Below are 17,180 nucleotides of genomic sequence, written 5' to 3' on the forward strand. Positions count from 1 at the left end.
CTAATCATTTGTCTCTCTGGGAGTGAGTAGGAGGGCAAGTGAGGCATTATAGCTAATCGGCCCTGGGCTTATGGGTACTAAGGTGGTAGGACGATCCAGTCCCTATGCACTGAGGTCCCATTATCTTACGCACACTTCTGTGTTTGTGCAGAATCCCCACAACAGAGACTACAGCATATAACGCTCTGAGAAAGTCATTGTCTATGGAAAATAGATAAATGCAAGATCGTTTTGTAAGTGCCTTTACTGTTTCTCTAGAAATAAACACAGAAAACGCGTAATTGTGGATGTAATACATCCTTGTATAAGTACTGTATTAATCTTTTAAAAAAGCAACACTCGTTTGTACACAAGCAGTCATACAGATCACACAATTACAAGTATACTTGTCAGTCATGAATTCAGAAAATATTTTTTTCACGCAGCTAACAAGAACATAACAGAAGTTTACGATACAGTTAAATAAAAGTATACAGCAGAGGAAACAAGCAAATATGGGGAAACAGTGAGTGCAATACATGCAAAATGTTATAGGGCGAATAAAATATTAATGTTCTATACAATACCAGGGTGAAGAAACACAGCTTTCTTCACTTTCCTACCTTTCAAATAGGTTGGAGCTTTCACTTATACAGTTATCATACCTGTAAATATTTATGGAGTCTTTGCCGAGGACTCCTAGCTTGATGGTTCTCTGCACGTGAAGTAGTAATGTCTGCTTCAGAAATGAAAGACTTCACATCCCATGCAAGCCGGTGAAAGCATCAAACCAATTTTACTTTTCAATCTAGTTTAAAGCTAAAAAGGAACCTGAAATGTTTAGCAATACTTTTTACAAGCCTCAGTTTGCTAGATAAACACACAATTATTCTGGAAATTAGATACGTCAGCAAAAGTAATCTTGTTGGGATACAACCCACTTTTGGGGTTCTGAAAGGTATTATAGAAATTAATCTTTTTGTATAGGTGGGCCCAAAACTTGCTTCCTATATCTTAAAGCATAGATCACAGATCAAAAAAATGTACCTTTACACCTGCGATGATTTAAGCTGACACTGTTTGCACGCTTCATCGCTTTCATAAAGGTTTCTAACCTATCCACTGACACAATAACTTCTTCATAATTTGCTTTGATTTTAACTGACCTATCTCTACACGCAAGAAAGAAATAAGAACAAATGTACTTGATTACATTTAAGCATGGTACTAGTCTGGAAGCCAGCTGATGTGCACAGTGAGACGGCAGCAGTGAGAATGCACTCAGGAAGATACTTATTTGTCTTCTATATTAAATTAAATAAACTCCTGTGCTACAGTTATATTAAAAGGTTCACAGGTCTCTATGCTATGGGTAAAGCAATACCATTTGGTATGCAACGAATCACAGAGGAAACTGATAGCTTCTAAAATAATACCCATCCTATTTAGTCTTTTAGCTCTCACCTGATGTAAGGGAAAAGCACTTCGATAAGTGACGTTGTTTGAGTAAGATGTAAAGGTCATGCATTAGCAACTGTGCTGTTCTTGCCTAAATAAATCCCTTGACATGTGAAGGAGGGGAAAGAAGGGTCTACTCAGAGTCAACTATACGTTTACACTGAGGAACTAGACCATTCACTCCATTTTACTTTAAATACCATTTATTCAAACCAACACGTGGTTCAGGCGGCGCATTCTTTTTTTGGCAAGCTAAAAGTACAATCTGTACTTTCATCCATCAAAACCACTTTACTCATTGGTCTTGTTTTTTACCCAAAATGAACACGCTCATCAATACTAAAGCGTTTATCGGTTTCTCTTCAGTAGATGTTAAAATCTTAGCACAACTGATGGTGACGTCCCTTTGAAATCTGTGTTTTACCTTCTAGTGAAGGGAATTGCAACAAAAATAAAGCCGACCAGGACACAGGAAAATTGCTTTAGGCAGAAGATTGCATTCCAAATGTTTCCTGAGAGGCATAGACCATGTAGAGAAATCCATCTTCATCTTTTTCACGCTCGTAGACCTCCGATATAGGCGTAGAGACGCTGACCATGCTATGTCCATTCACAAGCAAGAAGAAGGCTTGATTAGAATTCAGCTGTAGGCGTCTCCTGTAAATGGAAACATAGTCAGTGAGTTAACGTGATGGAGCATCACAATATTAGAAGCTGGAATAATCAAAGATCTACTATGGTTTTGCAACCACCCACTCTACATTTTGCAATGGAAGATCTTGGAACAGTGAGCATAGTAGTACACTTATCTTAAATGCATGCTAAACAGCCACATGAATATAGTTCCAATCAATGAGTGATGGGAACCATGTGCCAACAAGCTTTGCAAAGCAAATAGGTCTCTCTTTTTTGACCTACTGTCTTTTGCAATGCTTCTTCCAGATGCTGTGCAGCCTCAGGGAAATAAATAGAAAAAGCAAAAAAAAAAAAAGCTTGGCAACCCGAACATGTGCATACATGTAATGATGCTGCTGGCAGGCGCATGAAGACACAAGCGCAATAATCCATCACTCCATATTTGGACACCATCTTATTCAGTTTTTTAATGTATTGATCCTAGATAGAGGATGCCACTCAGAGCCACTTTTTTTTAGAAAATAGCAGCTGCCAGGTCCACAACTTCGCACAAACCATTTTTTTTAAACCCTTTGCGCAAGGAGTGATCGGGTGCAAAGGAACGGTGGGTGGGGCAGAAGACAAGGTGGCAAGTGTGGGCACAAAGGAAAGTGGGATGGAAATCGGTGGAGCTATGAAGTTGCATGAGGTGGGAGCTGGGGTAAGAGGACAAAGGTGGGGGTGGAAATGAGACAGGAGCTGGCAGTGTGGGGAGGAAGGAGAAACAGCGCAGACAGATGGGGTTGGTATTTGAGGGGGCGGAACATATGAGAGCAAGATAACATGATCTCTTAGAGTGCTTAACACCTTAGCTGCGGCGCAATTCCCTCCCCAGGGCTGCGCTGTCCATTCGAACTAGTGCTGAATGAACGTCCAATGGACGTGCGCAGCACTGGGGAGGTAGTGCTGCCGTCGGCCAACGCCCGACGCAGCACTTAAGGGGTTAAAGAAAAGGAGTAGTTCCCTGCATGTCAGCAGTGGAAGGATGCAAGTCATCCAATCTAAAGTATTATGATTGGGTATGTTTCAGACAAAGGAAAGAAGAGGCAGGAAAGCAACTTAATAAGAAGTAAGCAAATGAGAAGAAAGAAAGCCAGCCTATGGTAAGCAATGGGCTGGCTTTAAGCCTAATGTACGTTCTTCGATCTGTGTCACAAGAGGTCTGTTGTAAGCATACAACTTTAAGCTGTGGGCGAGAACTAAAAGGATCACTAGCCAGGGTGGTAGAGGATACCCCACCAGAATACCTTCTCTTAATGTCAAATAGCATAATCCTCAGCAAAAGAAAGTTAATAAAAGTTACCAAAGACCAAGCACAATCATCAACAGGAAATTAAATTCACAGTAAAGTTATTCATTTTAGGAAACAAGGGGCAAAGCGTGCCAATGCCTCAAAGTGCCAGGATTCTGCTGACAAGGTACAGACTAAGGAAAAAGATCAGGTAAATGCATTTTGATGAACTAGACTTCATACTGCATTTACAGGATATTAAATCTGAGGTTTTGGAAAATAGATCTAAAATGACCGCTCCTCTGACAGGACCTCCTCCTACCGATGGACGAGCATGTGCAGAACAAGAATTCAACTAAGCTCAGGTTGAGGTTGCGTAGGCGCCTTGCTAGAGCGAGGATAGTGTGGTCAACAATTCAGATCCTTCTGTTTCAACTTTTACAAATTTGCTAGTAATCAAATGGATGAACAGAAGTTAAGTGGGACACGTTTATTGCCCACTGCACAAGTAAAGGTATAATTACAGGTTGCAGATGACAAAGGTAAATTTGGGGGATTTTCTTGGATAGGTTTATTGGTTGCCTGATCTTTGATCTGTTTCTGCTAACAATTACGACAGCCATGAAATTGGTGATCACTGGAGAAAAGAAAAAAAAATCACTAGAGAATCAGGTGTCCTCTGAACAACAAGAATGCATGGTCCCACAAAAAAGGTTGAGGAAAGTATTGGGTTGTCAGAAATTGCCCCAAAATTGTTTCTTGGTGACATGGAGAACATAGCCAGGCTACAGAAAAGTGTGTGGAGCCTGTGTCACTATGCACGGTTGTGACAGGCTCACATATCAAGGAGCACAATACCTTTCTGAGGAAGGCCATTTTAAAAGTCAGTCAGTGGAGCCAATATGCCACATTAGCTTCCTATCAACTATTTTGTTTTAATGACATTAGAGGTACCGTTGGCTCAACTGAGTGGCAGCTGTTCTGATAGTGGTCCTATTCCTCCTTTGATATCACTCAACATTGTTGCAGGGACTTGAAACAGAGGAATATAGGGCACTGGATTGTGCCTTCCTCTAAAAGAGCCTTCATGACAACACTACCACAATCTCAGAATAATCCCCCACCAGAGTTACATCCATACTAATATAATAAAGAGAGAACCCAAACCTTTGAGGCGGGTAATCTCAGGAACCACAGCACCAATCACAACACCCAATACAGCATTGGAAAGGGCAGATGCAGCAGAAGGACATAGGCTATGGAGACGCCCACCATATACATTTAAAAGGTAAAAGAACCGTGCCAGCAAAGAAGTCCCTTGTGGGCGTGTCTGCGTTGTGCTGTGGGCGTGTGCTGGGGGCGTGACAAACGCTGGGGGCGTGTGGTACGTTCCGCCTTTCATGCCATGTCTCATATTGTGTGCTAATCCCACCCTGCTCCCTTTAAATACCCCTGCACCCATAACCATAACCCACCCATACTCCTTAAAATACCCCAACACCCTTAACCACTTCGCTGCGGATGACGAGCTGAGCTCGTCATAAGCTACGGCGGTCGTGTGCTGATGACGAGCTGAGCTCGTCATGTAACGGAGCTTTTTCAAAATTGCCGCACACAGCGGGAAAATCCGCCGCAGCTATGCGGTTAAACACTAACCCATCTTAACCTTATAAATATACCCTGTACCCCCTAACCCTAAAAATACCCCTGTACCCCAAAACTAGCCCTGAACCCTTTAAATACCCCTGTACCTCAAAACCCAAACCTACCCCTGAACCCTAAAAATACCCCTCTACCCCAAAACCCAAACCTAGCCCTGAATCCTAAAAATACCACTGTACCCCGAACCTACCCCTGAACCCTAAAATACCCCTGTACACCAAAACCCAAACCTAGCCCTGAACCCTAAAAATACCCCTGTACCCCAAAACCCATACCTATGCCTAAAACTGCCCCTGTACCCCATAACCCAAAACTATATCTGAACCCTTAAAATACCCAAACACCCCCAAAACATATACCTCAGTACCCCAAAACATATACCCCTATACCCATACTTATCTTATCCAAACATTTAAAAAAACATGCTTTTACCATTCATGCATTTACAACGAATTTCGTTGTAAATGTATGCGTGGTAAAAGCCTATAAAATGTAATGCCATGCGTTATAATCGCATTGCGGAGTCATGGTACTTTCGTAATGAAAGTATGCGGAGTGATGATATGCGGAAAGAAAGTTGCGGAATAATGGGCCTTTACCCTCCCCCGGTAAGTACATTGGTGGCACACATCTCCAGCAACATACTCATATTTGTTCACCACCGATTTGAAAAATGCACAGGTCTCTCTCATTGATGGCCAGCACCGACATACACTTTTAGACACACCTCCTGTCACAAGTTCTAGAATTGCGAACTTTAGAGCTGGGGAGCTACGTTTGAATCTCGGCATCAGCTCAACATCCTGAGATTCCAGGCAAATCGCTTTGTCTCCCCGTGCCTACCACAAATGAATGTGTTCTTCTGTAATGTAAATTGTGCTCATGCCATGTTGTCGAGTTCGTGCTATATAATATTGCACGGAAAAATAAAGTAGGGAAACTCGAGTTTACACACTACTGAACGCGCACTCTTAAGTGCATCAGCAGTGCACTGTGAATCGGAGCGCTTCACAGGCCTGTCACAGATAAGAAATGCTATCAAAACGAAATCCTACAAAACAATATACTACTGGCCGGCAGCAATTCATACCCGGACAACGTCGGGATGGGCTGCTAGTAGACTTATAAAGCGCATAGCTACCCTAAGGCTTCCCAGCGCTGCATGAGCAGTGACGTGCATCTTGGATGTCTCAACTATAGCAGACTGAATTGGCTGGGAAATAGCCAAGTTTTTAACATCTTTCTGAATTTATTCTCCTTCTATTCAGTCCTCAGATCAATTGGCATTGAATTCCATTGTTTGGTGGATAAAAATTAAAAAAAAAGGGGGAAAGAACTTCCACCTCATCTGGTCCTTCGAATAGGTGGGACCTTCAAACGACCTGTATCAGAGGATCTTAAAGTCCTTTGGGGAGTACAGGGTACCAAGAGATCCCTAATCATGGGGGGGCCTCTGTGGTTAATTGTGCCGTGTGTCATGCATAATGCCTTAAACGTTATTCTTTGCTCCACCTGGAGCCAGTGCAAAAAGGCCTGAACATTTTTAGCTGAGGAGTGCTTGGGCAGCTTAAGAATGGTCCTTGCCATGGTATTTTGGACCACTTGGAAGTCGCTTGACAACCACTTATGGGGAGTCCAAATACAAAGAATTACTGTAGTCAAGATGAGAAAGAATGAGCACCTGGACTACAGTTCTCCAGGAGTGTACAGTTATTAAGCCTAGGATTTTGCATAAAGTTCGCAGAACAGTGAAACGTGATGTAGTCACCTTTTTTTGCTTGGGCTTCCGTGAATAGTGAAATGTCCAGCCACATATCCAGACTTTTTATTGGACAGGAAGGGGATTGGGGCCAAACAGTTGGGCCAATTGAGCATTGTCCGTGGGGTTAGTTTATTCACCACTAACATCAATTCACTTTCGTCACCGTTTAGTTTTAGTGAACAGTTCACCATCCAGTAGGCCATTTTCTTGAGGCAAGACGCTAGATGATGCTGACAACGCTTTTCGGTCTCTGTACCGAAAAGCGTAATGGCTGACTGAGAGAAAAATAAAAACAAGCATTTGCAATGCAATAGGTCTTGCGTTTATACAAGTTTGAGCTATTGGCATTGTAAATGACAATGCCATTTATTTGAGTTTTGTTTTTTAAAAACATAAATAAAAGGCACGGTCATTTACAATGCTAACGGCTCAAACTCTCGCAAATGCGAGACCTATTGCATTGCAAATGCTTGTTTATATAGTGGGGTCCCCTTCCCCCTTTCGGTTGAGACCCATTGACTAGCTGGGAACATACGACCAGCAGCACAGAACGCAAATCCAAGATTGCCATCTAGTCAAAACATCATCAAGGGTAAAAACATTTCAACATAAACAGTATTTTCTACAAACGTGAAGAGCACGTTGTGGACTCATTAATGCTGGTTTGCTACAGAGCCTTCTTTGCAGATCATGTCGCCTCCACCTACTCCCCATGATGGTCATGAATACACGTGAGATATTTGGGATTGCTATCCAAGGGTATCTACTGATATTTTACAATCAGTAGGAACAACAACATTTATTATTATTATTATTATTATTATTATTATTATTATGTTATCCTATTCCTCTAGCATATATCACACAAAATGGAGTTTGGAATTTCTGAACAATTAAGATGGCTAACTGACGTTGGCCCTGAAGTCCGCAGTCCAAGCAAACCGCTACTTTCAGCCTTTAAAGCGCGGTAAACACACAAGACTTTATGGCAATGCAGCCATCACTGTAACCACTGTGCAGTCACATAAGTAGCACCAGGGCAGGTGTTTGAAGCTGTTTTGAGTAATTCTGTCACCACAGTGTTAATGCTGACAGCCCCAGGGTTTGCTGTACCCTGAAGTGTTTTTGGACCTGCATATTCAACAAGAGGCGATGAGCTGAGGCACAACAGACATAGGGGGACCCCAACAAACATGTATAAGTGATCAAGCGTGAATTCTTTTTAAACTGCTTGCAGGTAGTAGGTGTCGGGGGTTTGGGTTGGGGGAAGCAGTTCGATTTAAATGTTGTCTATGTGTGACATGCATGTTCTAAAGTGTGCAGGGTCTGGCGTTTGCTTTCTATTCTTGCTGGCAAGAAAGCTCGGTGGATTTGCGTACCTGCTGCAGAGATATGCGGTCAGCTACCCGGTTAAAATTCTGACAGAGTAGCTTCAGCCTTTAACTTGCCCCACTCTGATTAAATCTGTTCAGTTGAGATGGCTTGTAGTAACATGCATTACTCGTTACAGTACTGAAAACCCCAAGACCATCACAAAATGCACCATTCTTAACAAGCAGATTACGTGCCAAACCTAGAACAACAAATATTACTGCTGGTGCCCCGGAGCTCTCGCCTGAAGCCACTGCAGAAGTTCTGCCAACCAAATGGAAACGGATATGCGCCAGACGTGCACAGTAAAGACTTTGTTCCCTGCACTGCGCACGCAAGTCAACCATTTTAAGCCTCATGCAGTCTCACTTTCTCAATGTGCCTGCGTAGTTTTCTGTAGAATTTACTTTCATAAGTGACGTCTCTCAACTTACCTTCTATCAGGACGCACGCATGAAAACTCAAAGGTAAATGCTTTCATCCAGGCAGTGACCGCTTGCGGGAAATTTCACCCAGATACAGCTGGAGCTATTGGGTGAGAACGGCAGGTAAGTGATTCTGTGTACGCGTGCTGGGCAGATGGGAAGAGCGGCTGAGCACAGTAATAGTGGCTGGCTGGTTGGTTGGTATGGGGACGGGGTCCTGTTCTGAAGAACACGCAAGCCCAGCTCAGGATGTCCTCGATCCCCCAGAGTCGGAAGCACTGGCGCGAGTGGTGCACGCTTGTCTGTGTGGCTTTGGGATGACCAGGCAAGCGCGGTGGGAGCGCGCGACGCCCTGAGTGCACATATGCTGTCTGGCCGCCAGTCAACAAAGATAGCGTTGGGCTGTCCAGGTGAGCGCAATGGGAGCACGCATCATGAGAACAGACACAGACGGTGTGAGCGTGCACAATTTTCACCAAATATAGAAAAGGCACTTCTGCGTACCAGTCTCTACAATTTTGCCAAGTTTGCTGTAATTCCGTTCAGCGGTTCGGGGTGTAGCCGTGTCTAAACGTCCTATGGAAAATAAAATGTGGAAAACAAGTTTTGGGACCCTCCTTTTTTCTCGGCCCCCACTTGACGAATCCCACCGAAACTTTTGGGGAAGGAGCGGAGCGGAGCTGGCCTAAATTTTGGAAAATTTCACATTCATTCCTCAACAGGCGCCAAAGTTATTCCCAATAGAATGTTGCGGATTTCCTATGGTAGCTAGGTCCTAACTATAACTACCTACTGGCGACCGCCAGTAGGTAATATATATATTCAAAGATTAAATAAAGTATAGCTTTTACAAAACAATGTCTCCAATGGAGTGACCTGGAATGGTCAGGTGGGGATAAGCCGGACTGCTATTGTAAAGCTACCAAGGGGGTGAGCATGGGTTATTCTTAGTGCGTAAATTACTTACCCTGACTAGAGAGAAAGTCCCCATTTGAACAGGGTGCAATCCACTGCCACCGTGAGACCCCATTTCTAACAAAGGTTTAAAATGATTACAACTAAAATAAGTCCCCCCCCCCCCCTCGTACAAGACTATATTTTAAACAAAAAGAAATTAAACAAGCCAGAAGCTAGTATTAAAGAACTTCACTACACAGGGCAGCAAAATCAGTTTACACTAGTGAGCATACGGGGACAGAGCAACTCCTGGATTTCTGAAAGGAGCAGTATCAAAAGTACTATTGTGCAAGTCGAGAAACCTACATGGACCACTTCCTGCTGTTATTTTAGTTGTGGCATTAACCGAGACCTTTTGCTTACCCAAGCATTAAAAAATGTATTTACTAGTAGGGGCGTTTAGACAGGCCTGTTCAGGCACGGTCCTGTTATTGTATCATTCACATTTTACGCCTGCCCGCTACAGTACACAGCATGGGGCAGCTGATCAGCCCACTACAGCCACTGGCTAAATTCTGTGAAACAAAGCATTATGCCCTTTCACAAAGAGCACATCCACACTGAGTAATTCCCTTCAGTGCCAAGAACTGCTATTGCAAAATGTACTTTGTGAGCCCCAAATGTTTTTTTATAGCTTTTAGCCAATGTTTATTTTTTATATTAGCAAGGGCTGGGAAGCCCCTCAAAAATAACGTTTTTAGAAAAAAACTTGAAAAAATAAAGCAAGCCCTGGCAAGTCTAAAGACAATGAGCACCGAAACTATTGGCTTGGCCAAGGCTCCTTTAACACTGCAATCAAAATAGGCTTTCCAGACAAATGTATGTTACAGTCCGACATTTCAACTGCAACATCTCTAAGACTTACAGACATGCATGTGTCCATCTACAAACACAAAAGCCCAAGATAATTCTCACGTTCATTAATTTCACACTCCTCTAATTAGGAGTCAGTGATCCTTGGTCTCTTTACTCAAGGTGGCAAAGCATATTAGAATACTTGAATCTACATATTTTCATATTAAAATTTAGAACCTAGCTCTTGCACTAAGCCGAATACAGGAAGAAACTCCATGTTATACAAGTTGAAGTACTTTTCAAAACGTGGGACATTCTACTGAGCAATCATTTCAAGACATCATGAATTGAGAAAACATCTACAGGCAAGATGGCTCGGCTGAGAACACCTGCATCTGACATCTAGTGATCTGCAGGTCTTAGCTTGAAGAGGTCAACTCAGCCTTCCATCTTTCTAAGGGGGTGTACTCTTATTACAGCTTATTGAGTAATGGAAACTATTTTTTTCTACACTTCGGAACTGTACGAGTGCTGTATGAAGCACTATATAATACACATCAATGGTAGAGCTGGGCAATTAAAATGATACGGGCAGGTAAAATGATAATGACCCACTAGGACACAGGCTGGACTGAGTGTGAGAAGCTTGTTTCAAGGTATTACAGACCAGCACTACTTAACCTTTTACTTCTGTGCACCCTATGAAATCACTACTAAAAGCCAGACACCAGGGTTACGCAATTTGTATATGTTCTGAACGACAAAATAATAAATAAAAAGGAGCACAATCAAATTAGGATTGTAATATTTAATTCATAATCAATATATAAAAATGTAATTTTAATGGATGGGTTGAAGCTTTCGAAATGTGTTTTTATTCCTAAAATGCAAAGTGATATTTTAGACTCTAACATGTGTCTTTGTCTTTTTTGCTCCCAATGAATGCACGGTACCAGCACATAGGATGCTACAATTGAGGTCACCAATTCCCCCATGCTAGATTCAATTTGCTGTACTTATGTTACTCCCTCGAATCACGTCAATTATGTAGATCCCAATTTAAAATTTCTTCACATTTACCCATCATTTTAAAATGTTCAATTTTACACGCTGCTTTTTTTATTTATGTATATATGCTTTGGTAGTTTGCCTTTGTTTTTTTTTCAAAATAATTATTTGCGGACCCCCTAAGTAAGCATTGTGGATCCCCCAAGGGTCCGCAGACTCTAGACCACAGGTGTTCAATGACTGCCTACTAGAGCTGGATGCATGCCGCTTAGCCAAATTACACAAGTATAGTTATAATGAATCTAAATGGATCTCACTTACATATTCAACGGTTAGCCTGAAAAAACTGGGATGGATCCAGTCCATCTAGAACTAAATCGAACACCCTTTCTCTAGATTCTGACTGACCTACTATAAATTAAAGCATTAAGCCTATGTGACACAATATCCTCATACAAAAAGGCTAATGGCAAAAAGAGGATTAATAAATTAGGAAAAGGATCAATTCAGTCCACCACCTCTCCTCACAAATCTCCTTAGGGTTTTCAAAATATCAAGTAAATCGTAAAAATCAGACATGGCAGTTGCTGGTTGCTTTTCTTAAGCATTTGTTGGCTGTGCTCTGCATAGGTTTTGAGTGGAGGTTTCACCGTTATCTTGGTGGCTTAATGAGCTACCTTTCAATATGTATATCCTTGAGAAGTGTCATATGAAGTAATAACCTACAGGCATCTGTGGGATCCTGTCGAGGAATTTATGAATCGTGTAAGAGACAAAAAACACTTAATGCACAACGAGCTTTTCCTAACTTGGTTTTGTGAATGCAGTGGAGCCTATATTAAGAGGACATTTTGGCTTCGGTTTTAGTGCCTGGATACCCTCACGGGTGATTAGTGCGCTATACAAATCAATATGGCATAAGGCACCAAAAAGAATTACCTTATAATTTTAATCAGCTCACTCATGTTGACATGATCCGGAACCAAGAACTTGGTTTTGTCAAGCACAGGAAGCTGCTTTTCCCCCTTGTACCTTTCAATAATCACCTGGAAATCATAGGGAAAATAAATACGAATTAGGATCTTGGTTTCTAAAACTGCAGATTACGGCAACCTTGTGCAACCTCTTCTAGGCAACTAAACATGGAATAAACGTTTTGCGCAGCACACCTTCATTTAAAATCATAAAAGCATAAAAAGTAATGCCATGGTCAACAAGCATCTACGTGATCAACTAGACTGTTATGTTCACATTTCAATAACACAAAGGGGTATGCAAGTCAACTCGTTATCCACTGCATCTTGATGCACTGTCAAAGCATTTCATGTGTCTATAGAATTTCTATTTTTGATTTTTATTTAAATATCAATAATCTTCTAGTGTCTCCTAGGTTTATCACCGAGAGTCAATAATATTTTTAAGTCTGACACATATTTGACAAATTTCAAAAGTTATGCTTCAGATCCTGAGCTCTTGCAGTTTCTTCTAAAAAATGATTACCCTTGTCTCAGCTCCCCGTTTCTTATTACATCTACCGCCCGGGATACTGAAGCACCCCCTAGGAAAAACTATTTTGTGGGTATTAACAAGGAAACAGGCCCGAAGTACTCCCACTGGTCGGCATGCATGGCTAAGTGACCGTGAGTGTGCCGGAGGGATCCTCCTATGTGCAAATCGATAGTCTGCACTCGAATGGAAGCCACTCATTTCCGGTTATCGGAGACTAAGTAGTTTTCTTTGTCCGGTTCTTCCGTCTCAAGGACTATTAATAGTCAGAGAATAGGTGATGTTTCTTGGGGAATACAAAACACACACACACACACACGTCTAGCCGGGACTGTGCATGCTTTGCCTTTCTAAAAGTACTTACAACTTCAGGAATCTGCAAGGAGTTCCCCAACTTGTGAAGTTCAAGAATGAGTTCTACATGTTAAGTGTCTGCTCCCAGTCACCAGTGCAATGGGCCGGCCTCAGGGCAAAGGGCAAGTACTCGCAGCAATTTCAGTATCAAACATGTACTGAGTGTTAGTGATTCCCAACACTTTTATATTTTCATTTCTCGTTTTAGCCAGCACTGCTCACTACCTTGCCACTTACGTTTTAGAGCACAGCACTGGGAACTGTATTCAACACTCAATCTGGCCTTCTCGTCCTAACCGGCCTTTTAACTGCCGTGATATTTTATTTATTTATACATACGCAACTTCACTAAAAAAATTCATAAAGGTACTTTGTAGAGACGTTTCGCGTGGGGCCTTGTATGGTCACTATTTAGCACAATCATTTTAGCATGCAATTGATATTTTATTAAAGGAGAGAAGTAACAACTCAATCATAGATAAAAACGCCTATCAATATATATTGTGTTACAATAGCAACGTTTTTATTACACTGTTATGCATTGGTACAATGTGGGTCAAGCCAACCGTACAGGCCTGCTTTACCTTCCAAAATGTCTATTAACAATTCGTCCCTCCTTTATTCCCAAACTCATCCTTCACGTTATGTGTTTAGACCTCTAATAAAGAACATTTGCTGAATTAAGCAGGGTGAGAATCTTGTACTTTTCGACGCAGTTAAGTGGATTTTGGTAAATAAGTTCGTGCTTCAATTGAATTACAGCAGTACAAGATGCTCAAAATAAACTGTATCCTAATATAGATTAAACTGTCCGACTCTTGATACTGTTTGCAATGATTTTGAATAAACATTCTATACCAAATTACACAGTTCATATTCTTCAATGGAACAGGACATGTTTTTAAGAAATATGACTTATGTTTTAAAATATCTGAGTGTGAAGACCCCATGAGACCCGAGCTCGAGGATACCACCTCCCCCACCTCCTACTCTGCCAGAGGCTTCAATTACTGGAGCCATCCCTAGTGTACACAGGGAGGGCCATCTGGCATACTACTGGGAGTGATACTGGATACCGACTGCAATTAACTGGTGGAAGCAGTTGGTAAGCACAGAATCAAACTTTAATAACTAAACAACCCCCCAACCATAACAAAAAAAATATGTATTAAAAAAACATAAATCCCAATTGTACAGCGGGCAGCTGAGTAACAATGGACTGGGCCTTTCCTCAGAATGATTGTTGTGTTTAACAAGTTTATCATCTTAGTTCACACTATTCTCGAAGCACATACCTAACTGAACCTAGGAGGGGAGCGCCCAGTCAGAGAACTCTGCTAACTAAAAAGCAAGTAGTAACAAGCATTGGCATAGCCAATAGGTCTCGCCTTTGGGACCTTATAAGTGTTTAGCCATGCAACAGTTGATGTTGTTGCACCAAGGATATTGTGCTGCACAACAAAATACTTATACAGTCCCAAAAGCGAGACCTATTGGCTATGCCAATGCTTGTTTTTAATCTTGCTCTCTCATTCCCGGTTAGGACATTCGATTTGCTGTAGTGAGTCTGTGCTCTCCTCAGACGCACCCGCCTCACAAACATGGTCCTCTGTGTCACCCTTGCAGTATACAATTTGTCTCAGTTTAGGCAGTCCCTCAGCTCTGTTCATGCTAACAATTAAAGTTGCTCTCTCAGGAATGCCGCCCGTCTGCTAGTTAAGTGAGACGATGCTCTCTTAACCTGTGTCCTTGCGCCTGTACTCTTTGGGACTATGCGCGTGTCGACTTCACGCCAAACTGTGGTAGTTGCGCGGCTCAGGATGGATTACGGACTTTTAAAACACGTATTGAACCCTTAGTTGTTAGACCCATACCTGCTCAGAGTTCCTAATTCTCTGCCTCACAGGGGGCCAGCATGCGGTTTCCTTTTTGGGAGGTTCTCAGAGGCAGGTCGAGAGCGGTTTACACACACTCCGCACTGGCCCGAATCTTGCTGGGGAATGGAAATCGGATCATCTCACAGCAGGCGTTGTTTTGAGGCTCATCCCTTCTTTTTTTGGGGCAGTTTTCATTTAGCACAAACTCAACCCAAAAGTATTGGGCCGCTTTATATGAGCACCAGTTACATTACAGATGGACACCTTCATTTTTGTTAGGTACGGGGAGATTAACTGAGTTGCCCAAAATCACAGGATTTTGAGCAGACGCAAAGACTCGAACTTTGTTCCCCAGCTCAGCAGCTCTGGCCGTTGTGCCACATCCTTTGTTTACGCTGTGCTAGGTGATACATTTGTTTGGGCCAGCTCCCCCTGCACTCACCAGACCTCTGCTGTTCAGTTTGCTCCCAGCGAGAACACGGTCTGGCTGGACAGACTGCTGGAGAGCAGAAGCTATTTTGCCCGCCTCGCTCCCGTCACTGATTGATTAACGTTGGGGGGCTTCTCATTTTGACTCACAGTCAGGGCACTGTAATGGAAGCTAGTACCTCAGTGCTTTTAATGGGCAGGTACTATTCGGTACTCAGCCACCTACACTTCTTTAATTTGAAAAGGAGAATACCTGCACCTCTGAGCACTGCTGCAATGCCTTTAATGGGAGAGAACTGGCACTTCAAAGGAGCAAACAGGTACTCTAAGAGTGAGTATCTTCACTTCTATATATCAATTTAAAACCATGTGGTACTGCATACGTTTCTCTCAGCCTAATGCTTGTGTGGGGGAGGCAAGGGGGGGGGGGGGAGGGGGGGAAATGTTGCCGCAACTTATTACTATTGCGCTCCATGGTGGCTTTCTTAGGAAAAAGTCAATTTCGTATATATCAATAGTGTTTCTTCTCCTTTGCTACGAAACAATGGTTGTCTTCTCTAAGGATTTTGCAAACGCATAAAAACTATCTGAAGAGTAAGAAGTTATGTGAATGTACTTTTTACTTGAAGCAGAACATGGCATTGACCGCGTTCAGCTTATTTTTGCAAAATTTTTAACTTGCTGAACTACAAGACTAGACAGCTTGGGATGCGATGGATGAAGGTTAATGCGCGTGTGATGTCTGTTCCTATTGCGCACCTCACAGAAGCAAGATCTAAAAGGTGTCAAACGTAAGATTTTGTATTCACCCATGAACGCTGTGCTGTTTTATACCATAATATAAATGGAAGCTATAGTCTCTGCTCACATGTGGGAGGACTGAAGTACCACATTCAAAGCTCCATAAGCCTTCAGAGCAACTGCCCAATGGCGGCTTGGGAGTTTGCAGAGCAGCTGCCATGTTTGTTGTGCCTGCTGGGAAAACAATATTGTTTTTCAAAAATAAACTCTTTAAGTGTGAGTTTGTCTTGAAAAATAAAACATCGAAGACTGAGGCACAGGGTGTTTTCTCTCTATGCCCAGGGGGCATTGAGTGACTTCCCTCTCGGGGTTGTCTCCCTGCAAGACCAGGTAGGGTAGTACAGTGAAGGTCAACGAATGGGCGACCGTCATTTATGACCTGGTGACCCAGTGCTGGACCAGCAGGCTGGCTAGGAGTTTCTAATGGCTAAGCCACTGGAGAAACAAGCCCTGAATGGTGCGTGCACACTGCAAAAAAAATATTAAGAAATGCAGCAGGCACAGTGCGGGCCGTTGCTCGCTCCCGAGCACCCTAGGCAAGTGGGGACAGAAGGCGGGACATGCACCCACCTTTGGCCAACTGTGTGCTGTCTTTCTTAGAAAGACCCACGCAAAGGCCAATAGCGTGAGCCAAAAAAGACAGGCACGAGCGTGTGGTCAGAGTTCGAAGTCCTTACTAGAAGCCTCGCAGAGCAGTGCATGCGCGCTGGCTCAGGCAAGACCTAACAACACTTACACCTCCTTTCACGGAAGCGTCTTTCCTGTTTCCATACTACCCTTCCACTTCCACTCTCTCTACCCTTCAAAGCTGGCAAACGCTTCAGTCAGCCATTCTCCCATATTATCAATGCAACTACTTCGGGACCATCCGTTCCAAATTCCCTGTATAA

General features: G+C 42.7%; 1 protein-coding gene across 1 annotated transcript in view; it reads right to left on the minus strand.

Moving 5' to 3' along the window:
* Window positions 1-281: 281 nt before the first annotated feature.
* The window catches only part of MAP1LC3B (microtubule associated protein 1 light chain 3 beta), a 37,748-nt gene continuing 20,849 nt past the window's right edge, over window positions 282-17,180 (minus strand). Inside the window, exons 3-4 of the mRNA XM_086945831.1 lie at window positions 12,263-12,369; window positions 282-2,094 (exon numbers count right to left, since the gene is read on the minus strand). Of these exons, the coding sequence (XP_086801957.1) occupies window positions 1,920-2,094; window positions 12,263-12,369 (282 nt within the window). The 3' untranslated portion in view covers window positions 282-1,919. The remainder of the gene's footprint in view (window positions 2,095-12,262; window positions 12,370-17,180) is intronic.

The sequence above is a fragment of the Lissotriton vulgaris genome, chromosome 12 (assembly GCF_964263255.1).
Source record: "Lissotriton vulgaris chromosome 12, aLisVul1.2, whole genome shotgun sequence".
Lineage (NCBI taxonomy): Eukaryota > Metazoa > Chordata > Amphibia > Caudata > Salamandridae > Lissotriton > Lissotriton vulgaris.